The sequence below is a fragment of the Thunnus maccoyii genome, chromosome 15, assembly GCF_910596095.1.
Source record: "Thunnus maccoyii chromosome 15, fThuMac1.1, whole genome shotgun sequence".
Lineage (NCBI taxonomy): Eukaryota > Metazoa > Chordata > Actinopteri > Scombriformes > Scombridae > Thunnus > Thunnus maccoyii.
This window is the reverse complement of record NC_056547.1, coordinates 7,154,029-7,179,970: the sequence shown is the minus strand read 5'-3', so window position 1 is coordinate 7,179,970 and position 25,942 is coordinate 7,154,029. Positions and strand designations below refer to the sequence as shown.

The 25,942-nt window shown below is 39.8% G+C and overlaps 2 protein-coding genes across 3 annotated transcripts in view; both read right to left on the bottom strand.

Moving 5' to 3' along the window:
- Positions 1 to 1,650: 1,650 nt before the first annotated feature.
- On the bottom strand, positions 1,651 to 13,912 carry tcf19l (transcription factor 19 (SC1), like). Its single transcript, XM_042435424.1, has 6 exons — positions 13,729 to 13,912; positions 11,017 to 12,054; positions 7,828 to 7,997; positions 6,893 to 7,286; positions 6,249 to 6,762; positions 1,651 to 5,883 (listed from the first exon to the last, which is right to left on the bottom strand). Exons 2-6 carry the CDS (start codon positions 11,285 to 11,287, stop codon positions 5,541 to 5,543), a joined length of 1,692 nt encoding a protein of 563 aa, XP_042291358.1. The 5' UTR covers positions 11,288 to 12,054; positions 13,729 to 13,912; the 3' UTR covers positions 1,651 to 5,540.
- A 2,555-nt stretch (positions 13,913 to 16,467) lies between these two features.
- LOC121912894 overlaps positions 16,468 to 25,942 on the bottom strand; it is a 28,394-nt gene continuing 18,919 nt past the window's right edge. For both annotated transcript variants that reach the window (XM_042435425.1, XM_042435427.1), the window contains exon 10: positions 16,468 to 24,707. In XM_042435425.1, the coding sequence (XP_042291359.1) occupies positions 24,255 to 24,707 (453 nt within the window). In that variant the 3' untranslated portion in view covers positions 16,468 to 24,254. The remainder of the gene's footprint in view (positions 24,708 to 25,942) is intronic.

Genomic DNA, 25,942 nt, shown 5'->3' with positions numbered 1-25,942 from the left:
GGTATCTCATTGAAACCTTTATATTCTACTTTTATCATCAATCCAACGTACGCACAATCCAAAATACACACTATGTCTCGGCAAAGGTCCACAGGATCCTCTAACACTTCGCACATTGTGTTTGGACAAACAGAAGAACCATTTTAGTCCAAAAATGTACAATATTTTCTTTTAAGGAGAACCAGGACTATTTAAAAATGTGTACAGTAACTGACAGAAACTGTGGGCTCTAAACATCATAACCAATAAGTAACAGGCTAAAAAAGTAACAGTGAACATTTAAAACAACTTTTACTAAACTCAGATCATGTCACTAACCTGTCTGACTTCAAGTTCCAACACTAAGAATGGGAATAGTTACAAAAACACCATAACCAATGAATAACGCAACTATTTAGTGAACTTTACAGTGTCTTCGTCAGTTAAGTAGACTGGGATACAAACTTACAGAGTAATGCACAGAGTTGCACTCAGGCGTGACAGATCATTTTGCTCAGAGAGATCGGAGCTATTGATATGTTGACTCATAGCGAGATAAATCCATCGGTTCATATGCAAGCCTCGCTTTAACAGAAATTGGGGTTAAATAAACATTTTAAAATGAAATCACTCGTAAAATGTCAGAAATACTTGAACTAAAATAATTTTCACAGTATTTATTACAAGACTCTTGTTTTCTCAGGTGACCTCATATATTTTTGTCAGAATTGTTTGAATTAGATTCTTTATTTGTTATTAAAGGTGTTTCTTTTAAAGGTTTGTGGGAGCAAAGAACAATGTGTGAATTCTACTTTTTGCTTTTGTAGCACCTGTTGAAGATTTTACAGCTGCACTGACTATAACATGTGATTTGTTCCATGTACATAATATTAACTTATCCAGTCTCTAAACATGATATCCTGCAAGATCAGTGATGTATTTCATGAAAACAAATATGACTAAGAATTCCTAACAGTGTAAAATCATCATCTAAGAACTATGTTTGCATAAGAATTCAACAACTTTGGAGAAATTGCACCATTTATTACCTATTCGAATTCACAAATAGATTGTATTTAGGTCTGTTTTTAAATTAGCTCTAACACAGTCACTGAGTCCTAAAGGGAATTTACATGTTAATATGTGTAATCTACATTCAAATATCTGCGTATATATCTCTGCTCATGTCAGTGAATGTACCAAAAATGTCTCAAAACTCTGCTCACTTCTTTCTAAACCATCAAACCAGACACACTGTAAGCAGCGATTCTGTGAGTAAATGTAGCTTCATGCATGGAGAACCAAGATAAGAAAAAAAAAAAAAAAAAATAGAGATAATGGGCTCCAGCTATGAGGATGTTCTCTTTGTTTGTTGATTCACACTCCTCTATGATCATCTCAAAGAAACAAATAATAAAAAATTATCAGATCCATCACATCTCTGCTTGGGATCATACGTTTTTTGGTTTTTTAAACACGACGACTGGAGGAAAACAAAATGTAAATTTCTATTATCAATGTTTCATCAATCACGACTCGGACTGGATGCATAACAATCAATAATAAATTAAATATGGCTTTGTGTTTTAGATCACAGACTCTTTGGTTATCATCTTTGGGGATCAGAAAAAAAACAAACACTGTGAAGATAAAAACAGACAACGTACACAGTTTAATTTCTGAATATTCTTTATTTCTTCCCTGATGACTTCGACGCTGGTGGCATCTCAGAGAATTATGACAAAAAGGTTTAATTCTGTACAACCCCGCAAAACCAACAAAGTTCAAACTGTGCTGTGTTTCTGCATTTCAATGTGATAATTAAAGTGAAGGCAGTGTGAAAGAAAGAAAAAAAAGTTCACAGTTCTTGTGAACTTTAGACTGAGAGTTAGTTCGACAGACTTAGCGAACAACAGTCCCTTTGATTAACTACATTTCCCAACTTGTATGTGAGGATGATTTTGCTTTAAAGAGTCCAGACGTTTGGGATCTTAACTGTAAACAGAACAATAAACACATATGAATGACACAAGTGTGCTGTACATTAAGCAGATGGAAAAAAAACTGAACACAGTGAGGAGCCCGCAGCAGTGAAATGACCAAAAACTTGATTTGTCAAAGCTTTGAAGCAGCTTTTTTTTTGTTTGTTTGTTTTTAAGGCAACGCAGATGGAAACTATTGCTGTTAGTCATGCGGTTATCGATATGTAAGGCTGATTCATTAAATATTATAATAAGCAGCCACTTATGTGGTTAGCTCATGACTTTGATGATGCTTTTTTTTTTTCCTGACCATAAGTGCGGAGGAGCAGTTCATAAATAGGGCGAGGAAGTTTGATTTCCATTAAACTTTCATGAAGTCGACTGTTGTTCAGTTTGCCCTGAAGAGATGCTGACAAAAAGTAAAATGTTGGGAGCAGACTCTGAACTTTTGGATGAAATATCAGCTATTGGAAGCTTTGCTGTAATCTTTTTGCAACTGGTTTTCAACAAAACACTTGTCAACTAGGGCTGCAGCTAACGATTATTATTATTATTATTATCATTATTAATCAATCTATGCATTATTTTTGATTGATGGATTATGTCAGAAAATTGTGAGCCCGTTACGATTACCAACAGCTCAAGATGACGTCTTCAAATTACTTGTTTTGTTCAACCAACAATACAAAACTATTAAATTTACAACATAAAAACAGAAGAAGAAAAAGCAGCGAATTGTTTTGATGAGCTGTGACCGACAAAAATGTCCCGTATGAATCGATTATCAAAATATTTGATCAACTAATCAATCAGTTGGTCTTGAATAAAGACTGTATCTGCATTGAGTATCATAGAAAACAGCAGTGTGACGCATCGAATGAGGCTTCACTATGAATGTGACAGAATCTTAAATTACAATTATTATGCAAAAGGTTTCATACTTTTTTTCTCTTCTTCTTCTTCAGGTTGTACAGTTTGTGTCACAATGTGCCAATTTTAGCTTCTCACCAATTAAAAAGTCTCACTCTCAGCGGCTGCATGTTTTTTTTTTTTCCACACACACATCTGTGACTGTTTGGAGAAACATCCGTTTTAAGACCTTTTCAACTGTTCGGTAACACCACATGAAAGTGAACAACGGGTGCACGCCGAGGTGCGCTAACACAACGGCGTGACACACACACACCCCTGAACGTCAACGAGTGATGTGGTGGAGGGGAAAATGGCACATTTCTTTGAGTAAAGCTCAGGAAGACATAAACAGGCGTTTAAATATCTGTAGAGCTCTAAGAGACAAAAATATGCACGCTGACATCTGTACTGGTGGATGAAACTGCAAATAAAACCAGACGTATAAAAACCAAAATAACTGACTTTTATACTTAAACGAAGCATCTGACTGCATCAAACGCGTTAAAGATGTGTTATAGTTTTAGGCTATTATGTAAAGCCCTATATAATTGATTACTGCAGTAGGGTCACAACATTCAAAAACATGAAGTTGCTATTTTCATGGTGATATGTTGTCAAAACTAGCTTTATCAAACAGAAAATAAAAGTGAGACTAAAGCGAGTAACTACATTTATTCATTCCAGCAAACATCATTTAAGGAACACTTTTTTTGGGGGAGATTTTGGAATTAATCTAGTGAACTGAAAAGTGGTCCCGAAGCCAGTCATCAGATGTTTTTCTTCTAAACTTTTTTTTTTTTTTTTTTTTTTTTTAAACATTGTCTTGACAGCTTCTTACCCAATTATCTAGTTAAGCGAAGCCGACCGTCCTGCTGAGAAGAGAGAAGGCGGCGAAGTAGCAGGACAGTCGCTGTATAATCTTCAAGCCTCAGCGGAGCCGAAGACGCATCTGATTTGACTGAAGAAAGCGACCGTTAGTATTAAATCTGCAACATTGTCGTCCACAATATCAGTCATTAACAAGTTCATATATATTGTATTTTTTTTTCCAACTTTTTTTTTTCATTTTGTGAAGTTTGAGAATCGAGTTATCTACATTTTCCATATTTTCCATTTTGTGCCATAGTGGTATTTACATATTCTAACAAGCCAGCGACACCAGCTCAGACAATCTAGATTTTTTTTTTTAACACTACCATTATCTGAATAGCTCTGAGTTTGAACTATGGTGCAGAACGTAAGCAGCTCAAAAAAAATGCTGTTTTAGAAAAACAAAGAGACTATTTTTTTGTCCTGGTGAGTCAAACTTAAGTGGAAGTTTAAAATTAAATAAAAAAGGTAAAAGGTGCATCAGAGAAGAATTTGAAGATCTACACTTTGATTTTATTCTCCTCTACCAGCACCTGAGCGAAGACTTGTTTACTGTTCAGCTCAAATCAGGTCCAGCCCATGTCACCCAGGGGGAAAAAAAACAAATAAACATCCACTGTTGTCCAAGAGTTCAGTAGTGTGAAGATATGCTTAAAAAGAGGCGACTGATGTGAAGAGGAGACTTCAAAAGATCATCTTTGACATGAAGGTAAAATATAGTTCTAAAGCTCTTCATCCTGCTGTGACATTTCATTGGCGATGAGTCCTCCGACACCAGCGGTCGCCTGAGTTCTGCTGTCTTATAATGACATCGTCCCGCTGTCCACCCCCCCACCGCACCCCCCCCACTGAATACAGTAGCAGAAGTGCCTTGAAGCGTTTGATTACTGTCCCGAGAGCACCTCACATCGGCAGCCGCGATAAAAGTCCGCTGACACATTTCCTCGTGTTTAATTGTCTTGAAACATCACACGCCCGCCCACAGACAGCTGGCTGCCACCCGAGGAAGCTGCATTAAAATATTTCATTGAGTTTTTATTAATCGCTGAGGTGGGAACATGCCGGCCCAGAGCCGTTTTCTTTAAGAGGGGAGGGGTGGGTTTGAGCTTTTTTTTTGTGGCCTGCCAACAACTCTGACTGCCAACTAAACAGTTCGCCGAAGGTCCTTTTCTGCTCTGAAAAAATTAACCTGCCTCGTAAAAACAGTGAAGGTGGCTGCTCTGAGAGACGTCTAAAACTCCCAACATGGCAGCTTGAACCGAAACATTTCATTAATCTTCTTGAATGCTGCACGCCCCCTGGTCAGCGACGACCGTGGAGGGAGTGTACTCGGAAACATTTCATCATGTTATCCCCGCCTCAATCGCACCACTCTAGGCTTCGGAGCCGTAATGAAATCATTCCAGACATTTAATTACCTCCCTCTCCAAAGGCCGGGCCCTGAAACTGTGCAGACAAATGGGTTTGTGGAGCAGCTTAGTGACAGTTCGGTCACAAATCCTCAATCTCGGGATGACTAGGATGCATAAACCGAAGCGAACCTCTTTTCCTGTCCTCACCAGTTGCTTTAGAGGTGATTGTAAAGCACCACATGCTTAAGTAGAGCTGCTCAGTGCCGTTAGGGGGAAATAGATGATGTAGGATGATGTAGCTTATCTTGAAGAAAAAGGTCCAGGTGCGGCTGCATGAAAATAGACATTTTATGGGGGAAAAAATGTAACTTGCAACAGCTTGAAAGTTTAAACTGGAGCTTTTCATTTGGTTTCATCGTCCTGAGCTCTTTCCCCTCGCTCCTCGTCAGTGGCAGCCGCAGTGGAAGTCGGCGTTGGGGTCCATCAGGAGCTTCTTGCGGTCGACGTGCAGGCAGTCTATGTGGTACCAGGCGTCGCACACGTCGCACTGGATCCACTGCACCGTGTCCTGCTGGGGCAACCGACACCGCGGGGCGGCGCACGGCTCCACCGCGCCCACCGCCGTCTCCTCGTCCTCCTCCTCTTCGTCGTCCTCGTCCTCGGAGGAGGAAGAGGAGGAGCCGGAGGAGGACGAGGCCGAGGAGGTGGAAGAGGAAGACGAGGAGGAAGGAGAGGGTAGGGAAGGCCGGGGAGGGAGAGGGTGTTTTCTGGGGCGGCCTCGTCGCTTGCTGCAAGGGGAGAACAAAAAGAAGGAAAGAAAGAAGAGAGTTATTAGTGTGATATTTCATAACATCTGTTTGTGCTGGACATCTTTATTTGGATTATAACCTTGAAAAACAAAACTTTAAAAACTGAACAGTTGCAGAAAAACAAAAACTCAGCATGGAAGCTTTCTAAAAGCTTAAAGACGCACTGTGGAGTTTTTTTTATAATGGTTCCAATCGCATAAGGACTCACATGCTTGTGTCAATGGTTTCACACTATTCCACTGATCTACAGGTGGCGAAAACACACCAAGAAACACAACAATGTCTTATTGTGGTAGAATAATCAACAACAAGAGCTGCTAAACCCCCCCTCCTAAACCTCTTACCTGGTTTGATGGTGAAATCTGTTAAACTGCACCCTGCCTCTCTCTTCGGTGCGGATCCTGACTGAGGGTGAGGCTAGGCTGTAGTTCTCACCTCCCACCACTAGGGGAGAGAAAACCGGTGAGCTGTGGGCCCTCCGCCTGCCTCTCTGCGCCGACGGAGAACCGTGGGCTGTTTTCTGTTGGCGGAAGGCTACGATGTTGCCGTGCATCACCGTCTGGACGCGGCGCATCGTCTCCAGCTCTTGTTTGTGTATGGCGGCGTTGGTGAAAGACGCCTGGAGGAGGTGATGGTGGTTGAGTCTGCTGTTTGTCATGGCGCCGTGGAAACTGCCGATGGTCCTGATGCCGACGGGGAAGGGTTTGGCCTCCAGCGGTCGCCTGACGTCGTTGTGGCTCTTGTTTGGTTGAAGCGGGAGAGGGGGAGGCGAGCTGAAACCCTCCGACTCTGACTTGTAGAGCCGCCGCCTCTTCTTTCCCCTCGCTCTCTGTCCGTCCTCCACAACTCCTGCCACAACTGGACAACAAGGACATACGCGTAAAATATGTAAAATGTCAGAAAACATTGAAATTTTCTTTTTTAGTTTCCCCCTGGCCCACGGTGACGTCTTTAAATGCCGTTTTTTGACGGTCGCTCGGTCTCTTACCTCCTCTACTCCTGGGCTCGTCTGAGCTGTCGTCCTCGAGGAGCACCGTGTGAGCCGACTTCCTCCTGCTCCGGGAGGTCGGCGGCAGGGACTTCGTCGAAGGCGCCGAAGGTGCGGAGGAGAACGACGGAGGCGTGGAGGGCGGGAGCAGCGCGGAGAAGCCGGCGGCGAGAGGAGGTGAGGAGGAGGAGCCGGGGTCCGAGGCGGTTCCCTCGTGGCTGTGGCTCCTCTGGAAGGTCCAGGCGCTGCCCTTCATCTTGCTCAGGCTGCCTATAGAGCTGAGGATTACAGTGGAGCGGTTGATGGACAGCTTGGACAGGTCCAGGTTCGCCGCCACCTTGCGGTCCTGATTAGTTCGGATCCGGTTCTGTAAGTCGGAGGAGAAGGTTCCCGCCTAGAAAATAAGAAATAGAATCTTATACAGTAGAGTCCAAATGTCTGTCAATATCCATCAGCTGCTGGTGAATTAAAATCACTTCAATGACTTGAGTTTTTAAATTGTGTAAGACTCAAGGGGGACCGATCTGCATGACTCAGACTGACTAAATCAGTGTCTTTAAAATCACTTTTGATATGTTTTTTTATCATATATTTTTTCTAACCTTATAAAATTTGGGTTAATTTGTCTGCATGTGTGTATTTATGTGTGTATGTAAGTTGGTTTATGTATGAAATACATATGTACATGTTATATTATGTTATTTTATAGACTAAGTACAAAATTAGGGCTGCAACTAGCAATTATTTTCATTATCAATTAATCTGCTGATTATTTTCTGGACCAATTGATTATCGTTTGTCTATAAAATGTTATAATTTCTCACAGTCAAAGGTGACGTCTTCAAATGTCAAAAGCCTAAAAAAATAAAAGCTTCAAATCTTCACATTTAATCTAAATCATCTCTGCTGCATCTTAAAAACAAACGAAAAATAACCTTTGGAATCGTGATGGCATCGAAGTCCAGCGGGCGAACTTTGACCTTCTGGAAGAGGAAGTAGAACTCGGAGCTCCCCGGAGCCGACTGTCCACCAAAGGTCAGCGTGTCACCGTCTGAGAGTTCCCACTGGACGCCTGGCTGGAGGCGAACCTCGTTGACCCATGTGCCTAGAAACGCCAGAGCAGAAGAGGTACAAAGATTTATATGTTTTTCAAAAAAACAACTACAGCTGCAAAATATTTCACTACAAAAGTGCAGGCGTTTGGCACAGCTTGAAGGAAGTGAGCCGGGAATGAAAACTGTTCTGCTCAAGAGACTCTCATTCAGCCGTATCATGTGAGGCGTAAAGAAAACCACGAGCAAGAATCAAACTCCACTTAAGTCACATGATCAGCCCAAAACAAACATACACAAACAAGCAACAGTTGTACAGTCGAGAGCGACGTCCCCTGGAGCCAGATCATCGCAGAACTTTTTTTTTTTAATATATGACCCGTCTGAAGAACAAAGAATAAATCAAAGCGAGCGCGGCCTCGAAAAATAAAGTCATTTTTCGACGATCAATGTGTTTACAGCTTCCCGAATTGAGGGGGGGGAAATGTAAAGCAGTCTGTGAAATGGACCTAGAATTGAGGAGCTGGAAGGCTACGAGGCAATCAAATGGCCATGACAGCGCCGCACGAAATGAGAAATGCACAGTGAATACTAAAGTGTAATTTTAATAGCTAAAATGAGAAATGTGTGAAACAGACTGTGAAATTACTTGAAAAATTAGGCATTAAGATTCTGAGTCTGTCAGACACGTCCGTCGACTTTAAGTGACGACCCAACTTTCACTCTCCATCTCCTCCACCCCCCCCGCCTTGTACCACTTCCTGTGCACTTCAGGTTTCACTAAACAATATTTAGTAAACTGCGGTAATGAGGTGTAACACCCCTGACTTCCGTGTACAGATGATGTCAGACTTTCGCCCTCCGTGTCCGACACCTGCAGACGGACGTCACATCCACTATTATTACTTCTCACTCTTCAATTACTTTTTTTTTATTACTCCGTCTTTTGTTTCTTTGCTGTTTTTTTTTATCCTCAGTTGTGGACAATCACTTGAGAGTGTAAGAACTAGAGTGTGTGTTGACTTTATTAATGCCGACACATTTTAAAAACATGCAAACATTGTGTCATTACGTTTTCATCCATAAGTAAATGCATTTTCTTGTTCAGAGGAGCCTTTTTGCTGCTGTTACGTGCTCATTTTTATTTCTTGCAAGCATCAAGTTTCCTCAATGTTTGTTGCTGTGAAACTTGTCTGACTGGTTTTTGAAAAGCTTTTATCTACATAAAGATTTGTTTCTCCACAAGGTTGAGTTTCTTGAGTGATCGGAGCCTCACAAGTTCATGTCATATGCAGATTAAGTTGCATGAGATTGATGACATTTTAATAATAAATGTACTTCTGGTCACATACAGACAACATAAAGGAAAAAGCTGAACAAGTGAACGGAGAAACATGTTCAACAAAGATTCTTCTGTACGCGTAACAAGGGGTCAGTGATTGGTTTAACGAGTATGACAATTATGTGTATTATAGCCTTCACATTCACCTATGTAAGGCTGCAACTAACCATTGTTTTGATTATAAAGCAATCTGCCAATTATTCTCTCTATCATTTTGTCTATAAAATGTCAGAAAATAGTGAAAAATGCCTGTTTTGATTTCTTAAAGCTCGGGGTGATGTCTTCAAATGTTTTGTTTTTTTCTGATCAACAGTTTAAAATCCAAATATATTCAGTTTATCATCTACTACGACACAGAAAAGCTTCAAATCCTCACATTTGAGAAGCTGCAACCAGCACACGTTTGGCATTTTTCCTTAAAAATGACCACAACGGTTATTCCGTTATCAAAATAGCTGCCCATTAATTTTCTGTCAATAGATTAATTGACTAATTGTTGCAGATCTACACCTGTGGGAGATTGTGGAGCGATGTTTTAGTCAACGCTGGAGAATTATGCCGAGAAGCACTGGTGCTGTTCTGGAGACACCTCAGGCTGTGTTTTCCTTTAATTTGTCATCAATATTTGGGTTTGAATACATTAAAACTTCTGTACAATCTTCATGCTTCATACTCCACTTCCCATGAAATGTAAAACCTGGCTGGGAAAAGTTCAGACTCTGTTTAATGGCTCAAAATTTAATAAATTCTAAATCATTTGGTGTTTGTGAGTCTGAGGCTGCACTTTGTATTTCTACAGGTGTGTTTTTGGGCGGTTAATAGCTGTGTGTGTGTGTGTGTGTGAGTTGGTTTGTGAGGCTCTGCTGCCGTCAGAGCGCAGGTGTTAGTCTTGCTATATCTGTCAGTAAATCAGCAGAGTGTGTGTGTGTGTGTCTCCTCCATATCAGAAAAATGTGTGATTTTTATGTTTCACCTGCTGCAATTTTTAGTATTTGCATTCCTGTCAATCTAAATGTGCCTGCGGTCGTTTCAGCTTTAAATCTGCCTGTTAGTGTGTGTTGATGTGTGTGTATTTTCTAAACAAGTCTTAAACAAGAAGCATTTGTACTTCTTTCTAGAGCTGCAACAATTAGTTGATTAACTGATTAGTTGATCAGCTGAAAATTCATCACCAACTATTTTGATAATCAATGCATTGTTTTAAGAGAAAATGTACAAATTCTCTGGTTCAAGCTTCACAAATGTCAATATTTTCTAGTTTCTTTTGCTTTCTATGACAGTAAACTGAACGTCATCGGGCTGCGGACTGTTGGTCGGGACAAAACAAGACATTTGAGGACGTCACCTTGTCTCGTTTGGGTAAATTTTTTAACACTTTCTGAGATTTTATAGACCAAACAGATAATCGATTAACCAAGAAAATAATCGTTAGTTGCAGCTCTGATTCTTTCCATGAAAATTTAGGTGTGTGTATTTTTAAAAAGGCCTTCAAGGTACTTTTTTCCCATTAGTGTGTGTGTGTGTGTGTGTGAGTGTCTTTCCCTGTAGAAGTGTTGATCTTTCTTGCAAATGGGTGTGTATCTTTGCACCTTTCTCTCTTCCACAATGACTGTAGAGAGAGGTGTGTGTGTGTGTGTGTGTGTGTGTGTGTGTCAGCTTGTCGTTATAACTCTCATCATGACTGTGATGGTGTAGACGTGTGTGTATGCGTGACTCATCCTTTCCCTCACCATGACTGCTCCTGTCCTTGATATGGACCCTCCATCCCTCTTCCTGTGACGTTGCGTCACCTCCGTTCGCCTCCCTCTCGGCGTGCAGCTCGGCGTGGATCCGTGACACCGACGTCGAGTCCAACGTGACGTCGCACAGTTCGGCCGCCCGGCCCAGACGGAAGACCGAGTGGCTCAGCGCCGGCCTGAACGTGTACAGGTCCCGCGCAGAGTCGCCCGCCGACGAGCCGATCCGAAGCAACTGGAAGCACGGCTGCACCCCGGACAGCATGACTGAAGGGTTTGATTGTCTGCCACCGCCAAGCCCCCACCTGCCCCACCCGGAGGCCACAACCGGTCTGTGACAGGCCCTGAGTTACAGGAGGCTGCGATCCATTTTGGGATACAACCTTATGCTAGTGGAAAGGAGTTAAATCGAAGGCATTTGTGTTTGACCAAAGAGTGTTGACTCCTAACATAAATATATTTTATTAAAGATAAAATATTCCAAACATAGGCCTTTAAGCACTGAATGTGAAGGTTACAGTCAGGTGCACAGGCTTTGAGCAACAGGTGTTTGCATTAGCATGGAAAGCTGTTATGTCCTGCTGTGAATACATGAATAAATAATGAGGATAGAGAGTGTACTGTATAAGCAGGTGAAGTGTGCAAATGAGCTTCTGCACTGTGTAAACAGACTAAATCCCCCATGGAGTGGAGGCTAAAAGTTGGTGGATCTGACAATAAAGAGCTTCAGTAACGTGCCTGTGACAGCCTGTGTGTTACCGTGGCGCTAATGCGAAGGCGCAGTAAACATTCAAACGGTGAAAAGCAAACCTGCCGAAAAACCTGACAGCCGTGACTTTCAGCTCGAGTTCTGAGGTTTAATATTTTAAGGTTTGAGCAGCTGTCAACTGAGCCTGTCTGTATATGTGTGTGTGTGTGTGTGTGTGTGTGTGTGTGAGTGAGATTAAAATCCCAGGCTCCTGACATCAATTGACATCAACTGTCTCACAGGTGGGAAGCCTGACAGGGTGTAACAGCTGTGGACTGTCTGATCTGAAAGAAAACAAAAGAAAAGTCCATGAATCAAAAGTGGCTTTTGCTTAATTGCTCTACTTAGTGTCTGAAAAACAGCCCAGACCTGATAAATATAATTTATTTGACACCTCAGAGGACATAAAACCAGAAAAAAAACAAACACTTTTAGTCATTTCATCACATGCTCCACTTAAATCAAGCTAGTGACACAATGTAACAGAAGCATGAAGATGCTATATTTACGTCCCATCTGTAGGACGGCTCTGGCTCAACCAAAAAGCTGCAGCCAAGGAAAAAAACTCAACATATTACTCCTATATTTAGATCACTTCACCGGCTTCCGACAAAATACAGAATTGATTTCAAAATTCTGCTCACTGTTTACAAATCACTTAATAGTCAAGCTCCTGAACACATCTCTGACCTGCTCACTGCTTACAAACCCTCCACAACCCTCAGATCATCAAACACTGGTTTCCTAACTAGACACGTGATCAGAATAAGTCTGGTGAAGGTGCATTCAGTCATTATAGCCCCAGTCTCTGGAACAAACTGCCCGATGATATAAGATGTAACACAACTGTGTCGTCTATTAAAAGCAAGCTAAAGACTCACCTGTTCTCTCAGGCCTATAGCTAGCTAGTGCCTACATCTGTCTGTCTGTCTCTTTGAGTGAATGTGAGCAGGTGTGTTGCACGAACACACACACTCATGGCCACTTTATTAGGTACATCGGTGCAATCTAATGTAAACCAATAGAACAGCTCTGCCGTAAATTCTACATTTACAAAACTTATACATTTTCAGTTTTTGTTGACATTGTCAGAAAGGTGATAATTCTATTGAATGTTTATTATTGAGGTCGTAGTGGGTGGTGGTGGTGGTGTTCCTAATAATTTGCCCTCCTCATGTATATTAATGGAGTGGTCAAAATATTAGGAACAATATACAATATAATGCACCCCAGTACACAACCACCACCCACTATGACCTCAATAATAGACATAAAGTAGAATTATCACCTTTCTGACAATGTCAACAAAGCTTTGTTAAAGTAGAAAAGTCAATTAATCAATTAGATTATACAGGTGTGCCTAATAAAGTAGCCGGTGAGTGTATGTCTGGGTATGTATGTATGTGTGGACAGGTGATGAATTATTTTTATGAATGTGTCTTTTTTTATATCTATGTATATAAATATGTATAGATGATTCATTTGATTTTTGTTCCTATGTGTTGTGTGTAAAGCGCATTGAGATTACTTTGTATGAAATGTGTTGTATATACATACACACATATACAAATAAATCTGACTTGCCTTAATCAGACTAGAAAAACTGAACATAACTTTGTAAAGTTGAGCTACAGCTATAACATGCACCACATGCCGTAGACCAGCTGCATGCAGACTCACTGACAAATCCTGGGATCACGACACAAAGCAAGAAACAATAACCGGCACGGATGAGCGGCTTGTCAGGTCAAACTTCACTTTAGCCACAATAGTTGCTTATATTCTTATGTAATGTACATATTTACTTAAGCAAACATACATTGATTAGCGTTAAGATAAGAGCGACGAGAGCAATGAGATGTCGCAGTCCTGGTTTTTTAGCTTGTCAGTCAAACAGGATTAAGCTAGCTGACGTTAGTTCCTTGTAGGACAGAATGAAAGTCAAAGCTGCCACTTACAACAACAACAGGAGCTTCACACCGACTTTATGTCATTAACTCTTCACAAACACCGTCGACGTCCAACCAGCGACTTTAACTCCGCCGCTGCACAAGTTTTATTTTTTTCTTTCTGCAGTTTTTTATCGCCGTTGTTTGCCAGACTTCGGTGCGGCTTTTCGCCTTCTTTCCTCCCAGGAGGAAGTCCTTTGAAATTTGGCGCGCCAGTCCCGCCGCTTCCGTGCGCTTGAAACTACGTCACGTCCTGCTCCGCCCCGATTGGCTGGCAGCCAGGGCGCCTTCAGCTCGGGACAGGCCCATCTGAGGGCTGGAGCCAAATGTCAGTTTTCACTATAGGACAGTGGTGGAGGAAGTATGCAGATACTTTACTCAAGCTATGTAAAAAATACTCCAGTCCTGCATGAAAAATCCTACTTAAGTAAAAGTACAAAAGTATTGGCAGCAAAATATATTTGAAGTATTGCAGTAAAAGTAGTGGTTTGGTCCCCCTGACTGATATATTATTATATATGACATCATTAGATTATTAATACTGAAGCATCAGTGTGTAAGTAGCATGTTACTGTTGTAGCTGCTGGAGGTGGAGCTAGTTTAGTTTCAACTACTTTATATACAGTTAGCTAGTTTAGTTCAGTGGTTCCCAACGTCCCAAGGGTCGGGCCCCTCCAAAGGATCCCCAGATAAATCTGAAGGGTCGAGAGAAGTTTAATGGTAGAGGAAAGAAGAAATCTCTTTTCAGTTTTTGGATTTCTTCTCTAATCTTTGATGATTTTTGGTAAAATAATGGATCATTTGAACATTTATTGAAATGAAACCATGTGAGAAGTTTAGAGGGAAAAATCACTATCTGGTGGAGCTGTTAACAACTCATAGACATCTGAAATGTGACCCCGACTACACACTGCTTTTTGTAAGACATCAAAAGCCAAAAAAGTTGGAAACCACTGGTTTCATCTTTAAACAATGTGTTGTATTTTAAAAGCTTGTTATATTATCCATTGTGTCAAATCTTCATCTGAATATTAACTTAAGATGTCAAATAAATGTAGTGGAGTGGAAGTATAAAGTAGCATCAAAAGGAAATTAGATTAGACAGCTTTATTAATCCCCAAAGGGGAAACTCATGTGCCACCAAATCAACTCATGCAGACAGCAAACAATGTAGACAATGTATTCCCAGTACACGGCAAATTAATAACACCATAAAGCCATTTAGACATGATTGACAGCTGAAAGGTGCCGTGGATCTAAACCACATCTAGAAGTGTTGAGTCTGGGGTAAGGCCAATCACAGAGAAAGCCTTTCTGATCATCTTATTTATCATGTTTTTATCATCTGCAGTGATGGTGCCCCCACAGCAGAGCACAGCATAAAAGAGGAAACTTACTATGATTCCCTGATAAAAAAAAAAAAAAAACCCAAAACAAAACAAAAAAATATGAGGAAGCTTCTTGCTGATATCAAAAGATCTAAGCTTCCTCAAGAAAAATAGTCTTGACTGAGCCATCTTTAATACAACCTCAGTGTTCTTTTTCCAGTTTAATTCACTGTCCAGGTAGACACCAAGATATTTGTAAAACTGGACAATTTCTATCTGCTGACCCTTATATATAAAGTACAAGTACCTCAAAATTATACTTAAGTATAGTACTTGAGTAAATGTAATTTCCACCACTAGTGTAGGAGTTGTTTCTTTAGCAGAATGCAGTTCATCCAGCAGGCTGCTTCACTGCATCACACTAACATTCAATGTGAAGCATGACTGAACATAAGATCCCTTTATAAAACAGAGGAAGTAACATTAAAGCAGTTATAATTATAATTACAATTATAAACTGATGTAACAAGTTTTCATTATATGTATCTTTTATTTATTTTGCTTCATTATACGTTTATACAATTTATCTTATTTTACTTTTACTTTTATTGTTATTTTTGCTGTTCTTATTTTAGGAGGAAATCAATGGAAGTTAATGTTTCCCTAAAAATACACTGACTTTAAGGTACATTTTGTTTTGTTTTTTAGTTCCTTCCTTTGTAATTACTCTTTATTTTCACTTATTTTTTCTTATTTAGAATAGTTAGAATAGTTTAACACAGTTTTTGGCTTACCTTTCACATTTTCGGTACACTATGGATTCTAAAATAGTGGTAGTAGTATGTTGTGTTGATTGTTGTCGTGTGTATTGTCTGTTGCACTTTGAGCTCACCAAAGCAAATTCCTATTAATGTTTGTTATAATGGCCATAAAGTCTCATTTAGACTCATTAATATTCTTATTGGTGCCTGTTTGTCTTCAGTAACTGGCAAAGGCACCCCTCCCTGGGAGATATTTACCACCAACCCCCTTTTTTGATTCAATACCTGCCCCTCGAAAATAAATCCAAACTGTCTCATAAAATGCTGTAAAAGCACAAAGTAACTGTTATGTAAGTGCGGCCTTATAGCTGCAGCGCCGCCCACTTTACGCCTACAGGCAACCAACTGCAGTTCAAACCGTACAAATCTATACTTACTGTATCACTACTTTCTTTCTATACTCAGGTAATATCAAAGTTGAAGAGCTGAGCTTTAAGATCAGAATGTGTTTGTGATCGAGACTATTTATGAAAACAAAACCTTCCCAAATGGTTCCATGGTTTAAATCCATTACTGAGATTTAAATGAAAAATGCCTGAGTTTGTATGAATGAAATAGCATCAATACGAAGGACACAAAAACCGCTCTGATTCACTATCTGTTGAAAATTCGTTTAATTGGAATTATTCATTCACAGAAAAAGAGAAGCTTTACAAAAGTCTGTGCAGGATGCCAAAAGGTCTTATATAGTATATAAATAATCACTGGTTTATTCTTCAAGCAAACGAGGACGTGTGGTCGCTTGTTCATGGCAGTACAGGGAAGCATTGTAAAAGTCAATGATTACCTTGGTTTGGCAAATTAAATCTGAACTCTTATATAAGAAGCATACACATGATCTAAAATTGCATTTCACTTACAACAATCTAAACGATCCTGAACACTTTCATGGTTCGATGCTTATTGCACATGTTGCTCGATCAATGACAATAGAGATGAATTAATCGGGACTAAATCAACATTTAAACTTAAACCCAATGGTGCAACACTGAACTTAAATTCTGTATTTGTTAGTTTTTCAGAGCTTCATACCAGCATGCCATGAGGATTCACACAGATTTAACAATGAGATTCATACTGTCTTGATTTTAACATACATTTCTTATGCAACCTGGATGTAACTGAAACAAAACAAGGTTTTTCAATCACCATCATCGAGGCTTTACATTATAAACCATTATCATAAATAAATTACAGACAGTGAAGTAAATAATTTGCAGATACAGGACTAGATCAAGTCAAAAAGAAAGTCTGATGTATCTTATTTTAAAGGATTTACGTTGTATTTTATAATAATAAAATACCATACTGTATATGTAGATATATAAAGTACCAGTCAAAGGTTTGGATACATTTTCTCATTCAAGTGAATGGGAAGGTATGTCCAGACTGCTGACTGGTACTGTATATCTAGTAATATTGACGATCACAATACTTCTCCTGACTGAGTCAAGGGCTAAAACAACAGATAGGATCTAATTTAGCCTCAAGAGCCATCCTGACCCTGCGGTTTCCCAAAACCATTTTATAACCAGGAGATTTGAAAGTCTATGGAGAGATTTATGAAAAGACTGGCCATGATATGTAATACATCCACTTATCATTGCATTCAACATATTAGCATAATATTTAATCCACATAAAATAACTTTAATGACCCTGAAGACCACATCATATATGTTAGTTTAGAAGCATTTAAATGAACATCAGCTTCATGGCTGCAAAGGAGTCATAAAGAGTATTTATAATGTATCAGATGTGATGTTAAAGGAGAACACTAGTGTCAGTTTTTGATTGATTTTTGCTATTTGATTCATTTTAAATTAAAATACAAAAGTTATGACGTCATGTCAAAGACACGCTTAAAGACGTGAGTGACATGACAAAGTTAGTAAGGCGACTTGTTTACTGCAGAGACGACTTCTTCCTATGATTGACAGAACAGAGTGTAACATTAAACACTCAGCTCAGATACCATAACAATAAAACACAAAGTTTTTCTGTGCCAAATAGGTACTCCGTGTTTTCATATTTCATATATATATTTAATGTGTCATATTTTACAATAATGAACGGCAGCAAACAGCTTCTTCTTTTTCAAGCTAGACTGACATCAACAACAAATAAAAGCGCCTTGGATGATTGGCAGCAACCTTAAAAAAAAAAAAAAAAAAACACTGGTATTCTCCCTTAACTGTCACGCTCAGTTGAATGCCAGCAGTGGAAAGTGAATTTAAGGAGTCAGGAGGATTGTGGGAAACCAGAGCCAGATGTCAGCGACAGGTGAGAAATTAACAAAATCAGGATAGACTCAGGAGGCAAGCTTTACAGAAAAGTGCAATTCATATTATTACTATCGTTATTAGCTATCAGCATCACAGCTGCTGTCCCACAAGCAATCTACAGGTCAGCATGCTGCAGTTACACAACCTCTTAGGTATACACTTGGACAGCAGTTATAGGCTATAATATCAGAGTAAGGAGAAATACTAAGCACGTTATTAGCGATAGTAGTGTTGTTTTTTTTGTTTTGTTTTTTTGATGCTAAATGTGATGCTACAAAAAGTTCTGACGATGAAATGTATTCAAGCATGTTCATTCTTTCAAAGGAGGTGTGATTTTCTGCAAATGCACTCATCTATTTTAGGATGACATACGTTTGTCCCAGTAAAGTAAACACACAGGTTATATGAAAATTCTACATTATTTTTAGGAATACATTTTCATTTTTTTTTCTCTTGTATAAAAAAACATTCTCAGGTGCTGGGAGTATCACAATGGGGAAAGATGTGTTACTACAAAGCAATTTCCGAGCAAATGGGGTGCAATGCATCACTGAATAATTCACAATGTAGCCCAGAGTAGGAGTGCTGTTAAAGTGGGATCAGTTCCTCCAAAAGAGAGTGGGTTCCTTATTCATAAAATGTTCTTACTATGAAATATTGTGCTTATGGTTGAGCTTAGAGTGAAAAAGATCAGTGGTTTTCAATGATTTTCTCCAATTATCTGCCATGAATCAACAGATACAACTAAATTAAATCACAGAATTGAACTGGAGTGAATTAAAATGTATTGATCTCAGTGTCATTAGCCGTGGTTGACAGTTTCTCCAACACTATTTTGTGCTAAAGAGAATTTCTATTGTGATCAGAGGTATTAGCAAACAGCCACACTGCAGACATCATTTTATGGTTTTTCATCATATTCTCTGGAATTACTGAGAACAGTAGATTAACAGAGGAGCGAATCTACCAGAACTGAAAGAACATTTCATCAAATCTCCCTCTATCCACACAGGGATCAGCACTCCTGCTCCGAGAGGCTTTGTGAATAGCGGCTCGGATGTGTAATGAAACAGAAAACATCAGAGCGAGGCTGAAAGACAGAAAGTGAAATCCTTTCATAAAGCCTACGTCAGCTGTGATTGCCTGAACTTACAGTATTATTATTCCTACAGCTACATGCTGACATCCATAGGAGGTTTGTGCCCCTTGACCCTGCAAAAACACAAAAAGTGCCCTCCAACAGAGGCTTTGTAATGTATGAAATTTCCAATCCGTGTATTTAAATCTGATAACGTCACTGAAAAGGTCAATTCATTTATCTAAATTGTCCTTGTGTCATCTTATCTAAGTACCATTAAGCATTCTCTGCAAATATTATTTGACTTATGAGTGATATCTAGCACTCTACAAAGGCTTGAATTTGTTGTAATCGGGGTGTAAATCTGTTTATTTCACATCATTTAACAAATCACATCAGGCATTTTAGGTAATATGTTGATTTGCCTTCTTATGCTATTTCCAAGCAATGTTGGCAGAGTGGGAGGAATAGAAAACCCCTTTATATTCCTACTTAGTAGCTTGTAATCACCGTGTAATCACACCAGATAAATATCTTCCATTAGCTTTTTTTCCATTATGTTACATATTTGTGGTGGTTTGTTAACGAGTAAAAATAGATAAGTGGTGTATAAGTCTTTTTTTAATCAGCTGAATCGACTATATTAGTGTTACCATGAGATTTTATCCAGATGTAATTGCCAGAAATAGTGGCTTTGCAGCCATTTTGCAACCAATTTGTTGATACTGCTGCAGTTCTTTTCATTAAGTGGGAGATATTGCAACTGTTAGAAATTCCCAATATCACCAGGACTGGGAATTACAATGTTTTTTTCCCCATTGAGCTGCTGATAATCACAGTCTGTACAATACGACGTGAAGACAGTATTAGCAGAAGTTGAATGAAAATATCTACAATGTCACCTTTGTGTCATCTGAAATGTGTTAGCTAAGCTAGCCTACTTCCATCAAAGGTCCCTTTTAACAACTCAAATGTGGCTACTTGTGTGTGTCAGTTTAACACATTTAGAAATAGAAAATAAGATATTGCTCATGCTAACTGCTCATTAAGCTAACTGCTTAATAAGCAGCTAGCTTAATGAGCGGTTAGCTTAGCATGAGAGCAGTTTACTGACCAACAGCAGATAGCAAAGCTGGGCTAAACATCTCCTAAAGTTAACTCCCAGACAGCAAACAAAGCGTATTTTCCCCTCATGGAATATATTTTTTTAAACCAGGCATCTTTTTTCACCTCCTCAGTAACTTAATTTAATTGAATAGTCAATATTTGTGTAAATACACACTTTGACTGTTTTCCGATATCACTGTACAGCACGTTGGTTTCCTGCATATTGTCTCTCCTGGTCCTGCTTTGTTAGCCTGTTCTTGAAAACAGATTCTAAGTCTAAATAAAACTACCTGGTAAAATAAAATAAAATAAAAACAGTGCACACCTGATACTCCAACCCTGCTGAATCAAACTTTGATGAAAGGATTTCACTCACAGCATCACTGTGATTCAAACATGTAAACAAGAAATGAGCGGGAAAAAAACCAGAGAGTCTTCCCAGCTGAAGGCATCTCCAGCACTGTGTGTTAGTTTTCTACCTACTGTGGACATGTGGTTAAAGGATCAATGCAGCGTTTTAATAGTATAAAATCTTGCATAAGCCTTGCAGTAAGAAACATATTAGTATTTCCACACTATACACATGCATATCACATATTTTTATATTTTACAACAGTGAGAAAAGGGATGATTAAGAGTGACTGATGACATATGTGCTATGTTTTGTTTCTGTTTCCTTCCCTGTGAGTGTTGTTGTGTGCCATTATCATTAATATTGCTTTAGATTGAATTAAAAACCCTTTGACCATCAATTTGTCATTCACCCAAAGACAGCCATCATCTTTCCTATTAGAGCTTATGTGAATCCACCTGATATTTACATGACACACAGAGTCAGTTTGAGGAGCTTTACTGTTGCCTTTTAGTATTAAGATATATATATATATATGTGATTAAGTCAAGAAGTCCCTGCATGAGCAAAAGCACTGCCCTATAAAACCATACAAAATCAATAATTCAATGACATGTAAGTAGGGTAAGTCATTTTACACACTTATAATTCTTTTATTCAACATTTTACCTCTGCAGTGAATAAATCCAAAATTTCCTGAATAAGAAGGGAACTAGTTATTCTAGTCTTTTTTTTTTTTTTTTGCGGATGAATATATTATATTTACAATAGCTGCTACTTATTTTTTACCCCTTTTTATAACAATGTGAACCTTTTTATGTTTCAAAAGGTTCACGCAAGTTTAATTTTGTGCTTTTCTTTACCAGACACCAAAACATCTGTGTCTGTCTGACTGCTTTTAGTAACACTCAGAGGTATTGATCATTAAATCTTGCAGATTTCTCGGGTTGACATCAAGTCATTTGCAACATGAGGTAGCCCTACTGCTAACAGCTGTCAATGGCAACAACAACAACAGCGGCAACTAAACGGGATCCTCGAGATGGCGGAGCCTTGTTATGATGAAGATCATTGTGGTTTGGATTAATTCAGTGGTTGATTGGTTACAAATCTAAATGTGTGAAAGTGTTCTCTACTCTATATGAGCGTGACAGATTGTGGATGGAAGGACATGTATGGACCGAGTGTGTGATGTCTCGCTCTCGTTTTGTGAAATATCTTTGGTGTAATTCGGTTTTCTGTGACCTGAATTAGCCCACAGTCCTTTGCCACGGCAAGGAGAGGAAACTAATTAGTCAAAAGCGGTTGTTGGGGCTGTAGGAGCTAAATCTAATTGAAGCTGTTCATGCTCTTTTAGATTTATTTGAAGCTGTTCCATGCCACTATTGCCACCCTCTCAACTCAATCTTTCTTTCTTTCTGTCTTTCTTCTCCCACAAAATGTGTTAATTTTTGTTCAGTGTGTAATTAAATGAACCACTGCTAATCTGGTCACCTATAAAAACTTAAGCTTAAAATGTAGGACTACAGAATTTAGAAGGATGTCATTCAGAAGCTACCTGACTATGTGATATTTTAGGTTTCTCATACATGCTTTTGCAGTAAAAAAAAAATCAGCAATATGAACTACAAGTTATTAGGAGCTGAATGCCCTTGAACAGTTTAATACATTTGAACTGAAATATGTGTAAACATTTGACCTTCCTTACTTCGACGGTTGAGGAGATATCGAACGAGACACAATACCGTCAATAGTAGTAAAACGGTGGGTTTGGATTCATAGAGCACCAGCAGCAAATATATGACCTATTGATGTCTGTTAAACCATTAATTTAGGATTTTTATACTCTGAGAATCTCCTCCTCTTTTTCATTTCCTATTTTTCATGAGCTGAATGGAATAATGTCTCCATGCAGTACGCTGAATGTCTAACATTGTTGGTTGCTTTGTACGAAACTCCCCCTCCCAACACACACAATCACACACACACACACACACACACACACATACACACACATACAGACACACCTCATAATCACTGTTATTCAGTCTCATCCGTTGGGGGTGTAGGCAGCGTCGTTATCGCAGATTGATCCCACTGCGTCTTTCCAGTCACTTCATTTTGGCAAACAACTGGGCTACAATAATCAGAGAGCTCTGTCAGATGGATGGGGGCCGAGATGAAAATAGGAGGCTTTAAATCATGCAAGTCATTTATCTGTTCCCCGAATAGTACCCTGTTCCAGCTCTGCCGTCTCTTACCACTGCTCCTCACTCCTGGTGTCCGTGAATTTGGTCTGGCTGCAAAGAGACCAAGAATCCAATTACGTTCTTGGCAATTGTTCCAAGAAGTCCCAGAGGTGTTCCACAGTATTCTCTGAATTTATTTTTTTTTCTCTGACAAGGCTTGTGACAACTCCAGTGAGGACGAGAAAAAAAAAGAAAAAAAAAAGAGGATCGGTTCTACAGTTAGCTGTTGTTTTTGTGGGTGTTTTCTCTGGCATTCATCATTAGTGTGAGTGAAACGAGGTGGACATTTCGACAGGTTTCTTTAGATGATGCCGTCAGATGTGGCAGAGATTTGACGTCTAAGATATGAGAGAGAGAGAGGAAAACAACCGCTGGCGCTCCCATTGGAGTGGGGCTATTCAATCTTCTGAGCTTGTTTCAGTTTGCAGGTTTTCTTTTTTCAGAAATAAAGACATCGAGGAGGGTTTTCCCATGGAAAGGTGAACAAGTGCTGAGTCAAGCACTTCTGTCTGAGAGGCGGAGACGCTTTTTGACATGCTTATACTGTTAATAATAGAGTCTGTGTGTGGGTGGAATGAAATGCAATCATCGCAGTGTTTGTCTGATGCCGTGAGAGCAGACAAAAGTGCTGTCAGAGGCAGCACATTGAAATTTGCCTCAATAGGGGAGAAGCTCTTTACTTTTGTTGTTGGTAGCCTTGGTCTTAGAAAATAATGCCTCATTCCTCAGAGCGTACTGACTCCGACTGTCAAACTGTCTAACTCCTGTAATTTTTTTTGACAACTTTCGACAGGAGCTAAAATCATTTTGATCCCATTTAGGTGTTTTCCTAAAAGTGCTGAGAGTGTTTTACCCTTTTCACATCATCATAGCTTCTTTTTGAGCCTGTGCTTTCGTGGCCCGATGAAGCTTGCATGCAGTCAGTCTACTCTACTCAGCGTTTTCCCATTGATCTGAACTGTTATCTACTGTAATGTTTAATTTAAATGCATGCATTTTCCATATGCACAGAATTGCTTTGTTCTTCTTTTGATAGAGCTTGGGGTTACTCTTTTGCATCTCATGTTTCAATGCATAGTGCAGAAAACTTTGTATTGTGCATTTTGTGCAGCTGCCCATTTAATATTTTCTTCTAGGCTACACTGACATCCGGATCCAAGCGTGAATTTTTTTTCTGTGATGTTGTTTCAAATGCGGTGATCAAGGACTTGGTGGGAGTTGAATATGATAAGGTTCCTGATTGTTGCCAGATTGTTGTGGATGTAATTACTGTATAAGGAGACAAGCTAAAAAAAAATATCGCCCTGGGGATCCTCTCAGGTGCTCTGAGCTGATTCCTCTTTCTGCCCAGCTTCTCCGCTCTCATCCCCTCCCTCTGTCTTGGCTGAATCTGATCCAGCGGTGCCCCTGGAGGCCGTTCCCGGTGACGCAGCACCGTGCAGGCTGCCGTCCGGGGTGCCAGCAGCTAAAGAGCGAGGATTGGAGGCGGGGCTGGCACTCATGGCGGAGTCAGGGGTTCGGCTGGCGGTGAGGTTGCCGTCGGGGACCATGGTGGCCTCCAGGCTGTCAGAGTGAACTCCTTCGGTCACAGCTGTCGGGGATACCGCGTTCAGGAGGGGCTTGTGGGAGGCGTAGGTCATTGCAGCATCGGTGTCGCTGTCTAGAGGGAGGCCAGAGCTGGTGAACTCCACCCCGGAGTCACTCATCTCCAGGAAGTTGGAGTCTGAGTTGAGAGCCTGGTAGCGGCCCGGTTTTGACACCTCGAGGCCCTAAACAGAAGGAGGGAGGAGGGGAGGGGAGATGAAAGGCAAGGGGGGGGAAAGTAGATAAAGAAACACAAGGCAGGGAGTGATGACAAAAAGAAGTAAAATGAGAGGGAAAGAGCAGGGCAGAGAGAGTAAAGGGGGGCGATAGTTAAATGAAAAAGGATAAGAAATTAATTGAAACCAGTAAAAGTAAAAAAGGGGAGCGGTAAGAAAGTTGAGGGAAGGATAGAATAACAGTGTGAGAGGAGCATAAAAAAGATTTCCCCCAACAGAGCGGAAGAGATGGAGGGGGGGGAGTGGGAGGGGGGGGGGTTGGCGGACAGTGGAGGAAGGGTAGGAAAAAGAAGTGGTAAAAATTCAGGTCAGTGAAAAAGCAACTTGAATAATTTATGAACATGTTTCTAGGACCATATTTATAGTTTTACCTTCCACTCCCTGGTAGGCACCAATACTTATTTTCTTTGTTGCATGCAGACAACATGACTGAGCATTGTGGGAATGGAAATGCAAATACGCCACAAGAATCGATATAAGTTTGTTAAAAGACTAATAAATCACATTTGTACGGAAGTTATAGTAAAATGTAGGTTATGGATGAGAGGCTACACCTGCCTTCCTCCATTAAATATGGAGACTACATTTAATTATTTAGACTGAATGGATAAAATAACAGGACATAACCTAATAAAGTCATACATTCCCTGTGAAAGTAAAGCAGTTGTTGTAGCTGTTGTTCCTGAGATTACTGGCTAGACTGATAACATGTGTTGAAATAACCCAGTAAGCATACATGTGGTCATTTGCAGGATAAAAGACGTGTCAAGAATAAAACTAGGCTAAACTTTTTTTTAAAAAGTAAATGTCTCGGTTAGATATAACTGTTGTTTAAACAGCATTGCAATCACTATATTTAACATAATAAAAACAGTGATGTAATGCTGCTGGAACAATGGTAACATGTAACCTAGACACTTTTCAACCAAATTTAGCCAAGTGTAGTCTACACGCTTAGCCTTTGTTTAACCCACAAATCAACAAATTCACACTTACAGGGAAACTACTTTACTTTCACTTTTATGCTCATCTTCCAACGTCAGACTGAATGTGACGTCTGCAGAGGCTACAATCAAATAACCAAAGAACTCTCTGAACCTTGACCACTTTAGTTTCTCTGCTCGTCTTGTTCAGTCTCACAAAAGATCCATCCTTTAAACTTTAATCTAATCTGTTCCGCTGCT

Bases quoted from the DNA above. Each gene is read 5' to 3' on its own strand.
- tcf19l (XM_042435424.1), bottom strand. From the start codon at position 11,287: ATGCTGTCCGGGGTGCAGCCGTGCTTCCAGTTGCTTCGGATCGGCTCG. The intron at 7,998-11,016 runs GTGAGGGAAAGG...TGGCGTTTCTAG, and splicing joins CAAGGACAGGAGCAGTCATG to GCACATGGGTCAACGAGGTT. The intron at 5,884-6,248 runs GTAAGAGGTTTA...CTCCCCTTGCAG, and splicing joins AGATTTCACCATCAAACCAG to CAAGCGACGAGGCCGCCCCA.